Source organism: Lissotriton helveticus, chromosome 2_1, assembly GCF_964261635.1.
Source record: "Lissotriton helveticus chromosome 2_1, aLisHel1.1, whole genome shotgun sequence".
NCBI lineage: Eukaryota > Metazoa > Chordata > Amphibia > Caudata > Salamandridae > Lissotriton > Lissotriton helveticus.
Genome location: NC_136059.1, coordinates 159,698,576 through 159,719,612, shown reverse-complemented (window position 1 = coordinate 159,719,612; position 21,037 = coordinate 159,698,576). Strand labels below are relative to the sequence as shown.

The window sequence follows — 21,037 nt, the reverse complement described above, 5'->3', positions numbered from 1 at the left end:
TTTTGGTCAACTGGTCTGGCATTTGTGTACGCTTTTCCACCCCTGCCTCTCATCCTAAAAGTGATAGCCAAACTGTCAAGCTCGGACACCACAATGATACTGATTGCTCCGGAATGGCTGAGGCAGTGGTGGGACGCGGACCTTCTTCACATGTCACTGAACCACACAAGAGGCTGCCGTGCAGAACGGACCTGCTGTCCAAGATGAACGGGAGGATTCATCATCCTAAACTTCCATCACTAAACTTGGCAGCATGGCTCCTGAGGTCCTCCAGTATGGGCATCTAGGTCTACCCCAAGACTGTATGTCCATATTGAAGAAGGCGAGGAGAGCTTACACCAGGCACTCCTATGCGTGCAACTGGAAGCGCTTCTATATATGGTGTGTGCAGAATAAGTGTATTCCCACCAGGGGGCAGGAAGAGGTAATCTTACCATATTTACTTCACCTAGCCAGAGCAGGCTTGAAATTCTCCTCCATGAAGGTGCACGTGGCGGCCATAATGGCTTATAGGCGTTCACCTTCTCAACCCTCTTTCTTCCAGTTGCAAGTGGTGAAGGATTTTCTTCAGGGCCTTAAAAAGGTTTACCCTCTGATGCGGCCCCCTTCGCCGACTTGGAAACTCAATTTGGTTCTGTCCAAACTGATGGGTCCACCCTTTGAGTCTATCCATAAGGCGACCTTGCAACACCTTACGTGGAAGATCGTGTTCTTGGTGGCTATCACCTCGGCTCGTAGGGTGAGTCAGATACAGGCACTCTGCTCTAAAGAGCCCTATCTGGTCTTCCATCTCAATAGGGTGGTGCTTAGAACACATCCATCCTTCCTTCCGAAGGTGGTGTCTGATTTTCACATCAAGCTAACTATTTCTCTCCCGACCTTTTTTCCTAACCCCTCCTCTCCAGCAGAGAGGGCGCTATATTCATTAGACCTTTAAAGGGTTTTGAAGTTTTATCTAGAAAGGTCGAAGTATTTGAGAAAGTCTGACCATGTCTTCATCAATTATGGTTCAGTCAGAACGGGTTTCCCAGCCACGAAAACATCCATCTCCAGATGGATTGTTTCTTGCATTAAGTTAGCTTACCAGTTAGCAGGGAAACCAATCTTGTCTGCTCCCAAGGCTCACTCTACAAGAGGAAAAGCAGCTACAACTGCTTTCCTCAATAATGTACTGCTCTCCGAGATCTGTAAAGCGGCAACTTGGAGATCTATACACACATTTACAAGAAACTACTGTGTTGACTCAGATACTAGAGCAGACAGTCAAGTAGGACAAGCCTCCTTGAGAAATCTGTTCACCGGCTGAGTTTTCGGTTGTTGTGGGTTGTATCTTTCTATTTCTCATTTGTCTGCAGGTGGTTGATGGCTTGCTATTCTATTCAGTGCTTATGACTATTGATGTGGATCCCCTGGAAGGGAAGGATAAGTTACTCCAGTATTGGAACTTTCATAGATTCCCATTGCTTGTATCATTCCCCGTCGTCGGACTGGGAGCCTCGGTAATAATAAATATATATATATATAAATATATACTTAGGTAAATACACCCTCGTAGGTGTAAAAAATAAAAAATTAGGCCTAGGCCTCATTATATTTTGTAGCCTATAGGTGTCCTTATGTAAAAAGACCCAAACTCACATTAGCAACCAATCAGATTAGCCTCACCCTGTGGAACCTTCCTGAGAAAGCTCAGAGCCTCAGATTTTCTACCGCATCGTTGATGACAGGGAGTCTCCTTAGAGCTCTGCTCTAACTTCTACTTTGAGGTACTATTTAAGCTGTTTTTGACAGGATTTCTTTGAATTTTTACTATGGCTGATAAGGAAAAGAAGAGCCTTTTCAGGCCTTGTGCCACTTGTGGCAAAAAACGACTTTATACTGAGGATAAACACAAGGATTGTATATACTGTTTATACCCTGACCACAAGCCAGAGGGTTGTAAGATATGCAGAATGATGTCTGTTAAGACCCTTCGTGATCGTGAAGGAAGGTTACTTCTTTGGCTTAGAAAGTTGGAAAAGGAGGAGGAAGTGGTTTCTAGTGACGATGAAGATGCCAGATCATCATCTTCCAAGACATCTTTGAAGAGGGGTGTACCATCTGTGGAAGTTTCATCTGAACCCCCCTCAAAGGCTATGCGTGGGACCTCTGATAGGTCTGGCAAGCCCGGGCCTAGCGAATCTCCTCACAAGAGTGTAAAGGAGAGGGAAAGGCAAGCACCTCAGGTGCAGAAGGCAAAACTGGATGAGGGCTCGGCTGGGCCTTCACATCAGGAGAAAGTTTCTAAGTCCTTCAAAAAACCAACTGTAGAGGCTTCAACAGTGGTCAAAAAAGGCTCTAAAGCCTCTGTGGTGACTTTGTCTCCTCATACGTCGACGAGCCATCCATCGATGACGAGGATGATGACGACGACGACGGCGTCGACGAGGACCTCGACGACGATGCCGTCGACGACAGCGTCGACGACGATGACTACGTCGACGGTTACCACCTCGTCGACGAAGACAATTCCGTCGACGACGACTATCCCGTCGACGGTGGCAATCTCGTCGACGAGGGTGAGCCCGTCGACGATGGCAGTTCCGTCGACGATGACTAACCCGTCGACGATGGCGAGCCCGTCGACGATGGCGATCCCGTCGACGGTGAAGTTTATCTCGTCGACAGTCCCGTCGACGACGGTTCAGACTATGGAGATGCCGTCGACGGCAGGTGATAGAGAGGGCGCCAGGAAGAGGAGAATAACTCCGGATATGACTTCACCTAGAAAGGTGTCATCATTAACCCCAGCCCTATTGTTGGACGAGGATGAGTACTCGGAGAATGAGATGTATGGGGATGCATATAGTCCATCTCAGTTGCATCTGAAATACCACGATTCTGACCAAGATGATGAGTACTATTATGGGCAGGAGCCGCGACAACAAAAACAGGTCGCATACCAGGAAACTCAGGCACAACAGGGCACGGTTACAATGCCCATGAGTCTTTTGACGGACTTGAGAGCAATGCTGGAGGAGTATAGAAGCAGGCAAGGGTCGCGACCAGTGGAAGGTCAGGCGCATGTTCAGCCACAGGTGATGGCAGTTCAGTCTGTAGCTCCTTCACAGGGAGTAGAAGAGAGGGAATATCCTCGGCAGACACAAGTCCAAGATGATACCTCGGATGAGGATGAACACAACCAGGATCAGAATCCTGATAACGAATGGAACCAGTATATAGCACAGGATCCGGCTTCTCCGGTGCCGGACCCGGTAGATTCACCTCCAGTGGATGTGGGAGGTTTCTTCAGCTTGATGGAAAGAGCCACGGCACGCTTTAAGCTAACCATGCCGGCAACATCTACTGATTGTTTTTTGTATGATTTTAAAGAGGCATACCGTAAGACAGTGCGTTCGATTCCCATTGTAGAGCACATTTGGGATGAAGGAAAGAAGGTGATGCAGTCTCCAGCGACAGTCATTCCAACACTTCCACGCTTGGAGAAAAAGTATAAAGCTCCGGATGACAGTCCCGCCTGCTTGATTGGACAACCTAGACCAGACTCGGTCATATCGCAGGCGGCGCAGAAGAAATCACGGAATCCTTCGGCCACCCTCACAACTCCACCGGACAAGGAGGGTAGAAGGTTAGACAACGCTGGAAAGCGATTTTCGTCTATGGCTAGCTTGCTGGTCAGGGCGGCCAATGCCTTGCCGATTCTAGCAAGATACGACCGCCAGATGTGGAGTGATGTGGCACACTATGTGGAACTGCTGGCGGATGACCCTAGAGCCGAAGCACAGAAACTTCTGGAAGAAGGACAACGGTCTTCTTCGGAAATGATTGATTGTGCGATGGACATCGCCACCATTTCTTTCCGTGCTCTGGGCAGCGCGGCTGTTCTTCGACGGCAGGGGTGGCTACGAGCGTCTTACTTTCGACCAGAGGTCCAAAATAAGATTCTGGACTTGCCCTTTGATGGGGACATGTTATTTGGGAAATGTGAGAAGTTGGCCTGATGTGCAGTGCTCACTATTCTAGTGATCACTATATATCAGTCCAAACAACCCTTATTGATGATTGGTTGTAAGTCAACCTTATAGACCAGCTATCCTAGTAGCATGGATACGAGCAGTCTAAGGCTAAGACTCTAGAGGGCGTGTTAAGCCAGCTGTTTTACCATCACATTACCCCTTGAACACCCAGTGAAAGGACACCACACAAGTGTTATGAAAATAAACAGTGTATTTATTAGAATCACAACAACCCTGTACTCTTTATGAGGACAGGGTGCTAGGCACACAACAAAACTCTTACGAAAATACTTAAGTTAGCACGTTATACACAAATGCCCGAGGGGCACGAAAAACCATATACTTTAGAAGTGGAATGCGAATTACTAGCAGGTAAGTAACAGTTCTAATAGGCTTTGGAATCGCTAGGACTGGACTAGGGAATCGTTAGATTACTACTAGGAGGCCCAGGGGACTCGGGTGCAGAGTGTGCACTCTCACGCGGGATGCGGGACAAAGTCTATGGAAGCTAGAATTCACAAAGTTAGTGTTCACGGGCGAACCCGACCTGGTAGGGAGAAAACGACAGTGGATCCTGACCCTTGGATAGTGAGGCTATGCTGGGACACCGGAGTGCCGAAGTTACCTAGCCCAGGGGCTGCAGCTGCATAGGTCTGAAAAGACGTCGGGGATCTCGTTGCCGGACCAGGCGCCTGGAAGGAAGAAGTTGCTGGCAGGCGACCAGTGAAGAAAAGTTCGATGGATCCAAGCCTGGACCAAGGAAGAAGAAAACCTGAAAGCAGAGGGGACCAAGTTCTTGAATCACTAGCCAGTGATTAAATGGGCACCAGGATGGCACCGGGCGAAGTCACCGCAGTCAGGTGAGTGGGCGCTGCTGGGCTCTGCAGTCTCTCGGACCAGGAGGCGTTGTCGGCGACCAGGATGGAGGTGCGAGCTGTCCCACGAAGGTTCTTGCTGTCGACGTCGCTGGACCCAGGATTGGGCAACAAGTCTTGGCAAATGCAAGGCCCACGCGGTGGACCTAAAATGGCGTCTTGAGTGGACCAGGAGGGTCCAGGTTACTTCTCCGATGGAGGGAAGCAAGGGCCAGTCTGGAGCAACCAGACCAGCAACAGAAATGTCGTCGGGCGTCGTCAGGAAGGCCACAAGCCAGCGGGCTAGTAGCCAAACAACGCGGTGAGCAGTAAAAAGCAGAAGGGCCCCACGCAGATCGTGGAGATGCTGGGGGGCTGCTCTTCGGTGCTGGAGCTGCTCAGGGTGGGGGCTTCTCGGACCCCAAAGCACTCACCAGGAATTCACTCGGCGGGCTTGCTGGAAAGAAGTCGTGCAGTCTTGCAGATGGCCGGTCCCTTGAGGTCTCGTCGCACCCACGGTTCTCAGCTGGGCTGTAGAGGTGGGTAGAGGTCAGAGGTGCCAGGGAAGCCGGTTCTCGTCGAGCTGGGCAGTCGGATTCCGGAGGAAGGACTTGCAGCAGACCGCAGTGTTCTTAGATGGTGCCTGCGGATGCAGGGTGACTACTCCTTAGTCACAAGGGAGAAATCTTAGGAAGAAGTCTTGAGTTCCTTTCGCAGAAAGTAGTTTCAGGATTCAAAGATGATCTGATTTGGAAGGGGGCCAGTTCCTACCTTTATCCTGTAAAAAGGGGCTGGCACGCGACTAAGTCCTGCCCTAGGGGTGGGACTAGGAGGGGGGTGGTTACACCCACTTCCTTGGCGGGCTTTTCCCCAGCACAGGGTCTGGAGTGACCCTGGAACTGGTTCCAGCCAGCCTATGCACAGTGAGCACCGGGGTGCCACGTGCAGTCACCTTCCTCTAAAGCCCTGCCTACCTACAATACACAAAACCCTGTCTGGGACGGTGCTGGCACCGCCCCTGGCAGGAAACCCTTTGTCCTTATCTCCTGCTCTGGGAGGACTCCCAGCAGCAGGAGGGCAGACTTGTGTCTCGGTGGCAGCATCCATTTTGTGGATGCTAAGGCTCTGTCTGACTTTAACCGGGGTTATAGGTTACATGCATGTCGTGTCCCTCTAGAAGGGTGGAATGCTAACCCCGTCGCCAGAATTGGCGAGGGGTTAGTATTCCAATTCGTATGACACCTTACTCGACATGTTTTGATAAAGCGATACCAGAGTTGGCACATAACCGCGAGGATTATAATGCACTTAAGAGTATATGGTATGCGATATCATGGAAACGGCTAAGGGATGGATCCCGAAAGCCGCAGACAGGCTCAGCTCATGCCAGAGCACCATCTCACACGATTCCAAGCACTCTGCCTTCAGGATTGTTAAGGCCTGCCATAGGAGTGACTGATAGGAGATCTGTGTGTCCATTTTTAGGGTTAGATATAGGTATACTATATCTAAAGCAAAGGGTGATTACACCACATTGCCCCAGCTGTCAAGCAGCCAGTTGTGTCAGATTTGGATGGCCAGCCAGGGGTGGCATAATACATGCTGCAGCCCCTGGTAGGCCCTGGGTACACCTATGCCCTGGGTACCTAAGGTACACTGTACAGGGACTGATAAGGTGGCTCAGTATCCAATTCAGATATGTACCTAAGGTACATGGAATCCATTTTACAGAGAGAGCAGTGGGCCTGAGGTCCTGAATAGCAGGGTCCCAGGTCAACTAAGTCAGAAAACCAGCAAAACACCAGGCAAAAAGTTGGGGGCAACCATAGTCAGGGATCAACCTTCCTACAGGAAACATGTCGATGACACCCTACAGGGAATAAAGAAGGACACAGAGACAGCAAGGGCTCTGGGGAACCTACAATATAGAAAGACACCATTCCGTGGAGCGAGAGGAAGAGGCTTCACTTCGCCAAGAGGTGGTTATCAGCAACAGCGATACTCGCAGCAGTCGCAGTCGTACAGACCGCAGTACGGCAATCAATATTATCAGCGACAGTCACAGTCTCAATCGTTCTCTCGTCAGAACGCTCGTGGACGTCAAGGGCGTCGGGGCAAAGACGCTGGCAAGCGTCAATAGCGGCCTCCTGACTCTGCCAACTGTTCCTCCGCCTCTGGGATCTCCAGTGGGCGGCAGGATATCTCAACATCTGAGCAGCTGGGAAGAAATAACATCGGATCAGTGGGTATTGAACATCATCCGACATGGGCATACGCTAGAATTCCAGGAGTTTCCACCTACAAGAGCTCCCCACGCCACTACTTCAAAACATCTAAACCTTCTGCAATTGGAAGTTCAACAAACGCTTCAGAAGGGGGCGATCCAACGTGTTCCCCTATCACAAAGAGGAGAAGGTTTCTATTCAAGATTTTTTCTGATCCGCAAAACGAAACTAAAGTGGCGTCCGATCCTGGACTTAAGGGAGCTCAATACCTATCTCGTAAAGCTGTCGTTTCGGATGATTTCACTCCAGGACATATTGCGCCTCTTGAATCCAGGCGACTTCATGGCTACACTAGACCTGGAAGATGCCTATTTTCATATCCCGATCCATCCGGCTCACAGACGTTTTCTTCGCTTCACAATGGGCAAGAGTCACTTCCAGTTCATGGTGCTCCCATTTGGATTAAAATCCGCTCCTCGGATATTCACAAAGGTGCTGGCCCCGGTAGCAGCTTTTCTGAGAAGACAGTCGCTGGAAGTATTCCCGTACTTAGACGACTGGCTGCTGAAGGCACCAAGCTTCCAAGAGGCAACAGAAGCAGTGGACACATGCTTGAGCCTCTTCATTCATCTGGGTTTGCAACTCAACAGAGAGAAATCGGTTCTTCAACCGTCAGGTATGGTGAAGTTCTTGGGAGCGATACTCGATACTCAGGTGTGCAAAGCCTTCCCATCGGAAGAGAGACAGATGAAACTCATGTCTTCAGCCGCTCGGCTGCAGAGGAAAACTTGGATGACAGTCAGGATGTACAAATCTCTTCTAGGGTCGATTTCATCCTGTATTCAATTGATTCCGCACTGCAGGCTGCGAATGCGCCCCTTGCAGGAGGAACTGGACCTTCAGTGGAGACAAGTGGAAGGGTCGTTCGACGACAAAGTAACGGTCACCCAGCAGATGAAACGGACGGTTTCATGGTGGATGAAGAAATCTCACCTCGCAGTGGGTCTCAGTTTCAGAGCGGCACCGGCTCCTCGCGTCATTACCACAGACGCCTCCCTTCAGGGTTGGGGAGCGGTCATGCAAGATCTCCAGGTCAGTGGCCACTGGACACCAGTAGAACGTCGCTTGCATATCAACGTTCTGGAGCTAAGGGCTATTCGGTTGGCAATGTTGGCGTTCCTTCCAAGGATTTCAAATTCGGCCATCCTGGTGCGTACGGACAACACCACCGCAATGCATTACGTCAACAAGCAGGGCGGCACAAGATCGCAACTGCTTTCTCAGGAAGCCCAGCTGCTGTGGGAGTGGGTGATCTCACAGAACATCACGCTCGTGGTGGAACACCTTCCAGGAGTATGCAACACGAAGGCAGATACGCTAAGCCGCTTGAGGGCAGTCTCACACGAGTGGGAACTGGACAACACAGTGGTCAAGGACATCTTCTCCCGTTGGGGAACCCCAGCGATCGACCTGTTTGCAACACCGAGGAACAAGAAATGCCGGTGTTATGCGAGCAGGGAACACCATCGATGGTCACTGGGGAATGCCCTTTTGATGTCTTGGTCCGGCGCATTTGTTTACGCCTTTCCGCCATTTCCCCTGATTCCTCGAGTCCTCAAGAAGCTCAAGCTGGACAAGTGCAGGATGATACTAATAGCGCCTGCCTGGGCTCGCCAGTTCTGGTACACGGAGTTGCTTCTTCTATCGGAAAAGCGGCCCATTCATCTGCACCCCAACCAGACCCTTCTATCAATGTACAACGGCCAGGTTCTCCACCCGAACCCGAGCTCGCTTCAGTTGACAGCTTGGCTCCTGAACACAGAGAGTTTAAGGATTTAGACATTTCAGAAGAATGCAGGAACATTTTGTCACAGGCACGAGCTCCTAGCACTAATAAGACATATAGAGCAAAATGGAAAAAGTTCTATTTATGGTGCCAGAGAGAAGGAGTGCATCCATTCTCATCAGCTCCGCATCAACTCTTGCCATACATTCTATCTTTGGCACAGGCAGGTCTGGCTCATGCTTCCATCAAGGTCCACTTGGCAGCTATTTCCAGGTACAGAAGAACAAGATCGGGCCCTTCTCTACTATCAGCAAGGATAATAAAGCAATTCCTGAAAGGACTGTTTAGAGTTTTTCCGCCAGTTAGGCCCCCACCTCCGGTTTGGCACTTGAATGTGGTCCTGGCTCAACTGATGAGATCGCCATTTGAGCCAATACATAGGGCGGACCTGAAGTTCCTATCATGGAAAGTGGCGCTTCTTCTGGCACTCACATCTGCAAGGAGAGTAGGAGAACTTCAGGCTTTAACTATCAAAGAACCTTTCTTGCAGTTCAAGAATGATACATTGATCCTACGAATGAACCCCAAGTTCATTCCGAAGGTACCGACAGACATTCATCTTAATGAACCGGTGGTTCTGAATTCTTTTTTTCCTCGGCCTTCCACTCAGGCTGAGAGGACACTTCATTCTCTGGACGTTCAGAGATGTCTGAAATTTTATCTGCAACGCACAGCTGGATTTCGGAAGACGCCCCAGCTGTTTGTGGCTTTCGGGGCCCCAAGAAAAGGATTTCCTTTGTCAAAGCAGGGAATTTCCAGATGGATATCGAGTGCGATCCGTTTCTGCCACCAGGCGGCAGGCAAGCCGTTGGAAGGACAGGTGAAGGCGCACTCCACAAGATCGATCTCATCGTCAACAGCGCTGTTTGCTGGAGTATCGATAAAGGATATTTGCAGAGCGGCCACCTGGAGCAGTACTCACTCATTCACGAGGCACTACTGCCTGGAGGCGGCTGCAAAGGGGGATTCGGCTGTTGGACAAGCAGTCCTGAGAAATCTCTTCCAGTAAGAGGTGAGCTTTCCTCTCTTCCCTCCTCCTGTTTTTTCAAACATTTCGTTTATTATGCTATGGTTACTGATTTATTGTTGTTATGATGTATAATATCATTGGTTTATAATGGTTCTATAACTATGCACGAAATGTTTGAGGTATGCTAACTGCTATCTACTCTGATACAAGCAATGGGAATCTATGAAAGTTCCAATACTGCAGTAAGAAACAAGTTACTTACCTGTAACTTTAGTTCTCCAGTATTGGTAACTTTCATAGATTCCCATGCGCCCACCCGCCTCCCCTGGGAAAGCTCTCTTCTGGGCTAGGTGATTATGTGGCAAAGCAACGGCTACGAAAATCTGAGGCTCTGAGCTTTCTCAGGAAGGTTCCACAGGGTGAGGCTAATCTGATTGGTTGCTAATGTGAGTTTGGGTCTTTTTACATAAGGACACCTATAGGCTACAAAATATAATGAGGCCTAGGCCTAATTTTTTATTTTTTACACCTATGAGGGTGTATTTACCTAAGTATATATTTATATATATATATATATATATATATATATATTTATTATTACCGAGGCTCCCAGTCCGACGACGGGGAATGATACAAGCAATGGGAATCTATGAAAGTTACCAATACTGGAGAACTAAAGTTACAGGTAAGTAACTTGTTTCTTACTTACCTGTAATCCTAGTTCTCTTCCAGGGGTATCCTCATCAAAGTCATAAGCAACCCACCCACCTCCGCAGACAAATTGGAGTATTTCTGAAAGGTAAAGGATATCTTTGGGCCCTGACCCTCCGGGTTATGCAAAGAACAACTGACCTGTCACCCCTGAGCTATGATGGGAAGCTGGGGGTCATGGCTGCATTAAAGGCACGGTGCCAGTTTTTTGTGGTCGAAAATGCTTTCATTTTCCATGCTATTGTTTGCAATGCGATACAAAAGGGGATGATGGACGGAGCGTTTGAACAAATCAAAAACTCACCCCCAGTCAACTGATCTGGGTTTAATCCATCACTATTCTTTAGTTCACTCAGCCACCCCAGTTCAGACATGGCTATATGCAAATCAGTCTGACCCTGTGCCTCATGGGAACAGTCCAGCCCGAACTGCCAAGCCATGTCTTCCCTGGACCGGAAACAAGCATCCTGGGACCGGTTTCGGATTTATAATCCTCATCAGCCAGGCTATCTTGAATCCAGTGGCCAAGTGAACAAGGGACTCACGTCTGAGCATACCCTGCCACACTTAGGGCTAACAAAGCGATACAAAAGGGGATGATGGACGGAGCGTTTGAACAAATCAAAAACTCACCCCCAGTCAACTGATCTGGGTTTAATCCATCACCATTCTTTAGTTCACTCAGCCACCCCAGTTCAGACATGGCTATATGCAAATCAGTCTGACCCTGTGCCTCATGGGAACAGTCCAGCCCGAACTGCCAAGCCATGTCTTCCCTGGACCGGAAACAAGCATCCTGGGACCGGTTTCGGATTCATAATCCTCATCAGCAGGGGCGGCTGGTGACATTTGAAAGTGGTGTGGCGTAAACTAATTTGCATATTGCACCGCAGCGAGCACAGCGAGCGAGCCCGAACCACCTTGCATCCATCCATACATCATTCATGCATCCACCCATCCACCCACCCATCCTGCATCCATACATCATTCATTCATTCATCCACCCATCCATCAATTCTGCATCCATCATTCATTCATGCATCCACCCACCCATCCTGCATCCATCCTACATCCATCATTCAGTCATGCATCCACCCATCCATCCATCCATCCTGCATCCATTCCTGCATCCATTCATCCATTCACCCATCCATTCATCCATCCATCCATCCATCATTCATTCATGCATCCATCCTGCATCCATCATTCATTCATCCACCCATCCACCATCCATCCTGCATCCATTCATCCATTCACCCATCCATTCATCCATTCACCCATCCATTCATCCATTCACCCATCCATTCATCCATCCATCCTGCATCCATTCATGCATACATCCACCCATCCATCCTGCATCCATCATTCATGCATCCACCCATCCATCATCCACCATTCATTCATCCACCCATCCACCCATCCTGCATCCATCATCCATCCATCCACCCACCCATCCATCCATCCACCCATCCATCCTGCGTCCTTTCCTGCATCCATTCACCCATCCATTCATCCATCCTGCATCCATCATTCATTCATGCATCCACCCATCTGTATGCGTGTAGTTACACGCATACAGATGGGTGACGTAAATGCTACTATTTCCTCAGAAACCCACATTCTTTTTCTGTTTTATTTTAAGTTCCGTGATTTATTGAAGCGTAAATCTTTCTCAAACTGAGCCCTATTTGTCTTGGTAAATCGGGCAGACTCCTGCTTATAAAGTCCAATAAGAGTAACAAGGTGAATGAATAAAATGGCTTTGACAAGAGTGTGAACATCCTTCCGACTACAGCGTGACAGTGATAACCGGCCTCAATTCATACGTCTGATTTCCACCTGAACTTCTTTTCTTGCTTTGCTCTCTGAAGCAGTTCACTGCCGACCACATTTTTAATCCCATTGAATGCTACTTTTCACGATGAAACAATAGGACTTCGAGTTTAAATATGTGCCAATTCTTCTGACACAAATCTATACATTCTCTTCCCATTTCACGATTATTTACAATAAGAGGCTCGAACCTGGTTTCCCAGCACCAAAGTCGGCCGCGCTAACCGTCAGGATTGGCTGGGGGGGGGCAGCACCATGACTCCTCGCCCAGTCCCCCTGTGTAACCCCGGGGGCTGCGGCCCGCCCCCAGGTCCTCTCTCTAAGGGGAAATGCACAGGGAACCAATCTGCGCATGCGCGAACATGATTCTGCCCATAAATCAACTTGCGCAGATGCAGCAGGCCCATCCGCCCCCCCGCACGGAAAAGTCTGGTGTCTCCCGGATTCCCGGGCGGCAGGTAGCGAGCAAGATTATTTCAGTATTTGTTGTATTTGTATTTTCGTGACGAAGCGGTGGGTCCATGGGGCTTAGTGGGGCTACGCCCGTACGCCCCAATGGACGCACCGCGCCTGCTCATCAGCCAGGCTATCTTGAATCCAGTGGCCAAGTGAACAAGGGACTCACGTCTGAGCATACCCTGCCACACTTAGGGCGAACAAAGCGATACAAAAGGGGATGATGGACGGAGCGTTTGAACAAATCAAAAACTCACCCCCAGTCAACTGATCTGGGTTTAATCCATCACCATTCTTTAGTTCACTCAGCCACCCCAGTTCAGACATGGCTATATGCAAATCAGTCTGACCCTGTGCCTCATGGGAACAGTCCAGCCCGAACTGCCAAGCCATGTCTTCCCAGAGTGGCCGTTTTTTTGTGGTTGAAAATGCTTTCATTTTCCATGCTATCGTTTGCAATGCAGCCTGTAGGCTAACAATGTCTAAGTATTTGTAAGTCTTTTTCTTTGCTATTTATGAGTGTTTTACTCATTAAAAAACAGAGTTCAAGTGCTACTTGCCCTCTTGTGTTTTTATGTATTGGCAAAGACAGTCTTTATGTATGCAATTACATTGTTTAGGCTCCATTTGGGGGCTGCATTAGTATTGGAAAAAATGATATATGTATGTATATATATGTAGAGCTGTACATATATGGTTTCCATATATAATGTTTTAATATTTCCGGGGTCCCTGCACATGGGCGGGAATATTCAGTGCTTATGACTGATGAGGATACCCCTGGAAGAGAACTAGGTACAGGTAAGTCACTTATCCTTTTAGACACTGCCAGCTCCATTTACTATTTGCAGTGCTCGCTGCATGTTTTTGTCCCTCGCAGCATTCTTTGCACCAGTCAGGTTTGCAGTCAGGGTTATACCCTTAAAAGCCATGTCCATTTACACGTCTCAAAGTCGCACATGTTCGTGAACTCCTAGTTTCCAGAAAGCTTGTGATATTCACACTTGGGACACACTGATGGATCAGCCTTTAGTCCGCTGTCACCAGCTCTTCCTTCCAATCGTAAAATTAGATGTTTGGATACGGTCATGAGTTTCAGAAGGAAAATTGAGGCAGTGGCCCTAGGGCTCTGCTGCACTGTGTGAAGGAGATAGATTTTTTTATTGACATTGTTTTTCTTTTCGTAAATGCCGATTCACCGAGCAGCATTAGAGCGCTTTACAGCAGAACATAGAAGTAACTGCATTTGGGACGATTTGTGTACAGAGAACATCAAGTTAAATTGTTAAGAAAAGCACCAGTTGGGTAAAGGGTATGGTATGGTATGGACATTGTGAGTGGAGAAAAGAATGTGGGAAATAGCTGATTGGTGGAACAAACAAGGTCTGGGCGCGAGGAATCTGCTGCAGCAGTTAGATGACACTGTCATTTACCACTAAGACCTAGACTGATGCCACTGACTGGAAGTTCAGGAGGATACCGATGCCGAAAAAGCATCTTCATAGTTCAGTGAAGTTAATAACCTATTAATGGACGTTTTTCTGTTGGAGCTGTGTAAGATATTACAGGACATTTTACTGTGTGGTATTTGTCAAATAAACATGTTTTAGTAAACGTTTCAAAGACTGGTTTCAATGGGAATATATTTTTTCACGATGGGAAATCAGTTCTGAGAGTCTGTGTACTTTGTAGGAGGGTCCTGGAGAGTGGTCTGCGCTGGAAGCTGAAGTCTTGATGAAGGATGACGAAATCTGCGGGACCAAAAATCCAACACCTCACAAGATTTTACTGGATGCCAGATTTGAGCTGCCTTTTGGTGAGTGCACATTCACTCGAGCAGATTACTGCCTCACTGATCACCCTCCCTTGCCGACTAGCGAGCGAGTTAGCTATGTATCTGTGATACTGTTTAGCAATTCTGTGCTTAGACACCCATTAGAAGACCTCTTACTACCAGTAGCGGCTCCTCAGTGTCGCCTCACTGCTTTATGCACTGTAAAAAAAGGAAAAATAAAATAACTACTCGAGGTTTATTTTTTCCTGTTGTGATGTCTTTGTGAGGCGGAGCCCACTCTCAGAGCAGGGGAAGGAGTGGTGTGCACTCCCTATGAGTTTGAGTGATTAGTCGGCCCTCTCGGGCTGGCTAAACAGTCATGTGCACATAGCATGTTCTCCATGCAGGCTGCATTACAGCCTGCGTGGAGAACATGCCCACCCCTCCAGCCCATGCTGAGTGCCGAATCATGGCGCTCAGACCAATCACAACACTGCATTGCATCATTGTCATTAGCTGCAAGGAGCATGGGAGCCCTGGTGTTTCCTGCTTCCTGTGCCCCCTTGCCCCCCTGCAAGAAGCCAGGAAGAGGACGCAGGAGAGGTGACGTCTGGGAGGTAAGTGATTATTTTTTATCCGGCCCCACTGTTGGTTCCAGGTAGCAGCCGCCACTGCTTACTACTGTAGGATTGGATCAACAGCTGTATTGTCTATTAGAGGAGACTCCATAATTTGCTTCAAAAGTGTGCAGTTAACTGTTCCGACCTGGTGTGCTCTCAGCATGCCTCTGTCAGAAGATATGTTCAAATGTGCTTAGTACTTGAAATAGCGCATCTCAACCCCAGAAGAAGTGTCACAGCCCTTTACATACCATATAAGCAAGGAGATGAGTGGCATCAGTATATATGCAGCAGCGACTTCTTCGCTAAGGTGGAGGAGCATCCCCCCAGTGTTCTCGGAGCAGTGCGAAGGAAAAATAAAATGATATTAACAGAAAGTTCTGTAGTAGGGGATCTCTGTGTATAGTCATAATCTAGTGAATAGTCCCGCTCATGTGCATGGACCCCGGCAATCAAAAATAATCTCTTAAGTTGTCAGAAAATTGCAGAACTGCAAAGACACTTAAGAGAGAATTTAAAGACAAATAATGCAGCCTATATCCACAGGCTACACTGTCCAGTACTTCAACTAGAAATTCCACCAAAAAACACACAAATAGCACAGCCTGCCCAGTTTCTCCCACAGAGAGAAACTTGCTGTGAGAAGTTGGCCTGATGTGCAGTGCTCACTGTTCTAGTGATCACTATATATCAGTCCAAACAACCCTTATTGATGATTGGTTGTAAGTCAACCTTATAGACCAGCTATCCTAGTAGCATGGATACGAGCAGTCTAAGGCTAAGACTCTAGAGGGCGTGTTAAGCCAGCTGTTTTACCATCACATTACCCCTTGAACACCCAGTGAAAGGACACCACACAAGTTATGAAAATAAACAGTGTATTTATTTATAACAAGACTACCCTGGCTCTTTATGAGACAGGGAGCTAAGCACACAACAAAACTCTTATAAAAATACTTTAAGTCGCACAATTTACACAAATGCCCGAGGGGCACGAAAAACCATATACTCTAAAAGTGGAATGCGAATTACTAGCAGGTAAGTAACAATTCTCAGAGGCTTTAGAAACGCTAGGCCTACAATACTGAACACTCAGGTTAGGAGCAGGAGGCCTAGGGACACCACGTGCAGAGTGGGAACTCTAACGCGTAAGGCGGGAAAAAGCCTATGGAAGCTAGAACTCACAAAGTTACTGTTCTCGGGCGAACCCGACTAGGTAGGTCGAAAACGACAGTGGATCTGGACCCTTGGATAGTGAGGCTATGCTGGGGCACCGAAATGCCGAAGTTACCTAGCCCAGGGGCTGCGGCTGCATAGGTCTGAAAAGACGTCGGGATTCCTCGTTGACGAACCAGGAGCCTGAAGAAGAAGTTGCTGGCAGGCAGCCAGTGAAGAAAAGTTCGAAGAGATCCAAGCCTGGATCAGGGAAGAAGAAACCTGAAAGCAGAGGGGACCAAGTTCTTGAATCACTAGCCAGTGATTAAGTGGGCACCAGGATGGCACCGGGCGAAGTCACCGCAGTCAGGTGAGTGGGCGCTGCTGGGCTCTGTAGTCTCACGGACCAGGAGGCGTTGTCGGCGACCAGGATGGAGGTACGAGCTGTCCCACGATGGATGATGCTCTCGACGTCGCTGGACCCAGGATTGGGGCAACAAGTCTTGGCAAATTCAAGCCCACGCGGTGGACCTAAAATGGCGTCTGGAGTGGACCAGGAGGGTCCCGGGTGCTCCTCTTTTGGAAGGGAGCAAGGGCCAGTCTGGAGCAACCAGACCAGCAGCAATGATGACGTCGGGCGTCGTCAGGAAGGCCACAAGCCAGCGGGCTAGTAGCCAGACAACGCGGTGAGCAGCAAAAAGCAGAAGGGCCCCACGCAGATCGTGGAGATGCTGGGAGGCTGGACTTCGGTGCTGGAGCTGCTCAGGGTCGGGGCTTCTCGGTCCCCAAAGCACTCACCAGAGGATCCCTCGGCGGTCGTGCTGGAAAGAAGTCGTGCAGTCTTGAAGAGGGCCGGTCCCTCGAGGTCTCGTCGCACCCACGGTTCTCAGCTTGGCTGTAGAGGTGGGTAGAGGTCAGAGGTGCCAGGGAAGCCGGTTCTCGTCGAGCTGGGCAGTCGGATTCCGGAGGAAGGACTTGCAGCAGACCGCAGTGTTCTTAAGATGGTGCCTGCGGATGCAGGGTGACTACTCCTTAGCCACAAGGGAGAATCTTGAAGAAGAAATCTTGATGTCCTTTCGTAGAAAGTCGTGTCTTGATTCCAAAGATGATCTAATTTGAAAGGGGGCCTGCTCCTACCTTTATCTGGGAAAAGGGGGCTGGCACGCGACTAAGTCCTGCCCTATGGGTGGGACCAGGAGGGGGGTGGTTACACCCCTCTCCTTTGGCGGGCTTTCCCCAGGCCAGGGGCTGGAGTGCCCCTGGAACTGGTTTCAGCCGGCCTATGCACAGTGAGCACCGGGGTGCCACTTGCAGTCACCTTCCTCTGTAGCCCTGCCTACCTGGAATACACAAAACCCTGTCTGGGACGGTGCTGGCACCGCCCCTGGCAGGAAACCCTTTGTCCTTGCCTCCTGCTCTGGGAGGACTCCCAGCAGCAGGAGGGCAGACTTTTGTCTCGGTGGCAGCATCCATTTTGTGGATGCTAAGGCTCTGTCTGACTTTAACCGGGGTTACAGGTTACATACATGTCGTGTCCCTCTAGAAGGGTGGAATGCTAACCCCGTCGCCAGAATTGGCGAGGGGTTAGTATTCCAATTCGTATGACACCTTACTCGACATGTTTTGATAAAGCGATACCAGAGTTGGCATATAACCGCGAGGATTATAATGCACTTAAGAGTATATGGTATGCGATATCATGGAAACGGCTAAGGGATGGATCCCGAAAGCCGCAGACAGGCTCAGCTCATGCCAGAGCACCATCTCACACGATTCCCAGCACTCTGCCTTCAGGATTGTTAAGGCCTGCCATAGGAGTGACTGATAGGAGATCTGTGTGTCCATTTTAGGGTTAGACATAGGTATACTATATCTAAAGCAAAGGGTGAGTACACCACTGTGAGAAGTTGGCCTGATGTGCAGTGCTCACTATTCTAGTGATCACTATATATCAGTCCAAACAACCCTTATTGATGATTGGTTGTAAGTCAACCTTATAGACCAGCTATCCTAGTAGCATGGATACGAGCAGTCTAAGGCCAAGACTCTAGAGGGCGTGTTAAGCCAGCCGTTTTACCATCACATTACCCCTTGAACACCCAGTGAAAGGACACCACACAAGTGTTATGAAAATAAACAATGTATTTATTAGAATCACAACAACCCTGTACTCTTTATGAGGACAGGGTGCTAAGCACACAACAAAACTCTTACGAAAATACTTTTAAGTTAGCACGTTACACAAATGCCCGAGGGGCACGAAAAACCATATACGCTAAAAGTGGAATGCGAATTACTAGCAGGTAAGTAACAGTTCTAATAGGCTTTGGAATCGCTAGGACTGGACTAGGGAATCGTTAGATTACTACTAGGAGGCCTAGGGGACTCGGGTGCAGAGTGTGCACTCTCACGCGGGATGCGGGACAAAGTCTATGGAAGCTAGAATTCACAAAGTTAGTGTTCACGGGCGAACCCGACCTGGTAGGGAGAAAATGACAGTGGATCCTGACCCTTGGATAGTGAGGCTATGCTGGGACACCGGAGTGCCGAAGTTACCTAGCCCAGGGGCTGCAGCTGCATAGGTCTGAAAAGACGTCGGGGATCTCGTTGCCGGACCAGGAGCCTGGAAGGAAGAAGTTGCTGGCAGGCGACCAGTGAAGGAAAGTTCGATGGATCCAAGCCTGGATCAAGGAAGAAGAAAACCTGAAAGCAGAGGGGACCAAGTTCTTGAATCACTAGCCAGTGATTAAGTGGGCACCAGGATGGCACCGGGCGAAGTCACCGCAGTCAGGTGAGTGGGCGCTGCTGGGCTCTGCAGTCTCTCGGACCAGGAGGCGTTGTCGGCGACCAGGATGGAGGTGCGAGCTGTCCCACGAAGGATGAAGTCGTTGGCGTCGAAGTTACCCAGGATTGGGCAACAAGCCTTGGCTAATTCAAGCCCACGCGGTGGACTCAAAATGGCGTCTTGAGTGGACCAGGAGGGTCCAGGGTGCTCCTCTTCGGGAAGGGAGCAAGGGCCAGTCTGGAGCAACCAGACCAGCAGCAGAAATGTCGTCGGGCGTCGTCAGGAGGGCCACAAGCCAACGGGCTAGTAGCCAAACAACGCGGTGAGCAGCGGAAAGCAGAAGGGCCCCACGCAGATCGTGGAGATGCTGGGGGGCTGCACTTCGGAGCTGGAGCTGCTCAGAGTCGGGGCTGCTCGGACCCCAAAGCACTCACCAGTAGATTACTCGGCGGGCTTGCTGGAAAGAAGTCGTGCAGTCTTGCAGATGGCCGGTCCCTTGAGGTCTCGTCGCACCCACGGTTCTCAGCTGGGCTGTAGAGGTGGGTAGAGGTCAGAGGTGCCAGGGAAGCCGGTTCTCGTCGAGCTGGGCAGTCGGATTCCGGAGGAAGGACTTACAGCAGACCACAGTGTTCTTAGGTGGTGCCTGCGGATGCAGGGTGACTACTCCTTAGTCACAAGGGAGAAATCTTAGGAAGAAGTCTTGAGTTCCTTTCGCAGAAAGTAGTTTCAGGATTCAAAGATGATCTGATTTGGAAGGGGGCCAGTCTCTACCTTTATCCTGTAAAAAGGGGCTGGCACGCGACTAAGTCCTGCCCTATGGGTGGGACTAGGAGGGGGGTGGTTACACCCACTTCCTTGGCGGGCTTTTCCCCAGCACAGGGTCTGGAGTGACCCTGGAACTGGTTCAAGCCGGCCTATGCATAGTGAGCACCGGGGTGCTACTTGCAGTCACCTTCCTCTAAAGCCCTGCCTACCTACAATACACAAAACCCTGTCTGGGACGGTGCTGGCACCGCCCCTGGCAGGAAACCCTTTGTCCTTATCTCCTGCTCTGGGAGGACTCCCAGCAGCAGGAGGGCAGACTTGTGTCTCGGTGGCAGCATCCATTTTGTGGATGCTAAGGCTCTGTCTGACTTTTAACCGGGTTATAGGTTACAGGCATGTCGTGTCCCTCTAGAAGGGTGGAATGCTAACCCCGTCGCCAGAATTGGCGAGGGGTTAGTATTCCAATTCGTATGACACCTTACTCGACATGTTTTGATAAAGCGATACCAGAGTTGGCACATAACCGCGAGGATTATAATGCACTTAAGAGTATATGGTATGCGATATCATGGAAACGGCTAAGGGATGGATCCCGAAAGCCGCAGACAGGCTCAGCTCATGCTAGAGCACCATCTCACACGATTCCAAGCACTCTGCCTTCAGGATTGTTAAGGCCTGCTATAGGAGTGACTGATAGGAGATCTGTGTGTCCATTTTAGGGTTAGATATAGGTATACTATATCTAAAGCAAAGGGTGAGTACACCACCTTGCCCCAGCTGTCGTGCAGCCAGTTGTGTCAGTTTTAGTTAGTCAATCCAGGGGTGGCACAATACATGCTTCAGCCCCTGGGAGACTTCTGGGTGCACCTCAGCCCTGGGTACAGGGACTTGGAGAGGGCCCAGTGCCAATTCAGTACCTGAGTACAATTTGGATAGAGAGAACGGCTAGGCTGTGGGTCTGATTAGCAGGCCCACAGCCAGGGAAAGTCGTAAACCAGTGCAGCAAAAAGCAAAAATCTGGGTGATC

General features: G+C 49.5%; 1 protein-coding gene across 7 annotated transcripts in view; it reads left to right on the top strand.

Moving 5' to 3' along the window:
• Positions 1 to 21,037, top strand: part of UNC13B (unc-13 homolog B) — a 3,555,093-nt gene that overhangs the window by 986,269 nt on the left and 2,547,787 nt on the right. For all 7 annotated transcript variants that reach the window (XM_078674667.1, XM_078674666.1, XM_078674664.1 and 4 more), the window contains one exon: positions 14,604 to 14,727. In XM_078674667.1, coding sequence (XP_078530793.1) covers positions 14,604 to 14,727 — 124 coding nt within the window. The remainder of the gene's footprint in view (positions 1 to 14,603; positions 14,728 to 21,037) is intronic.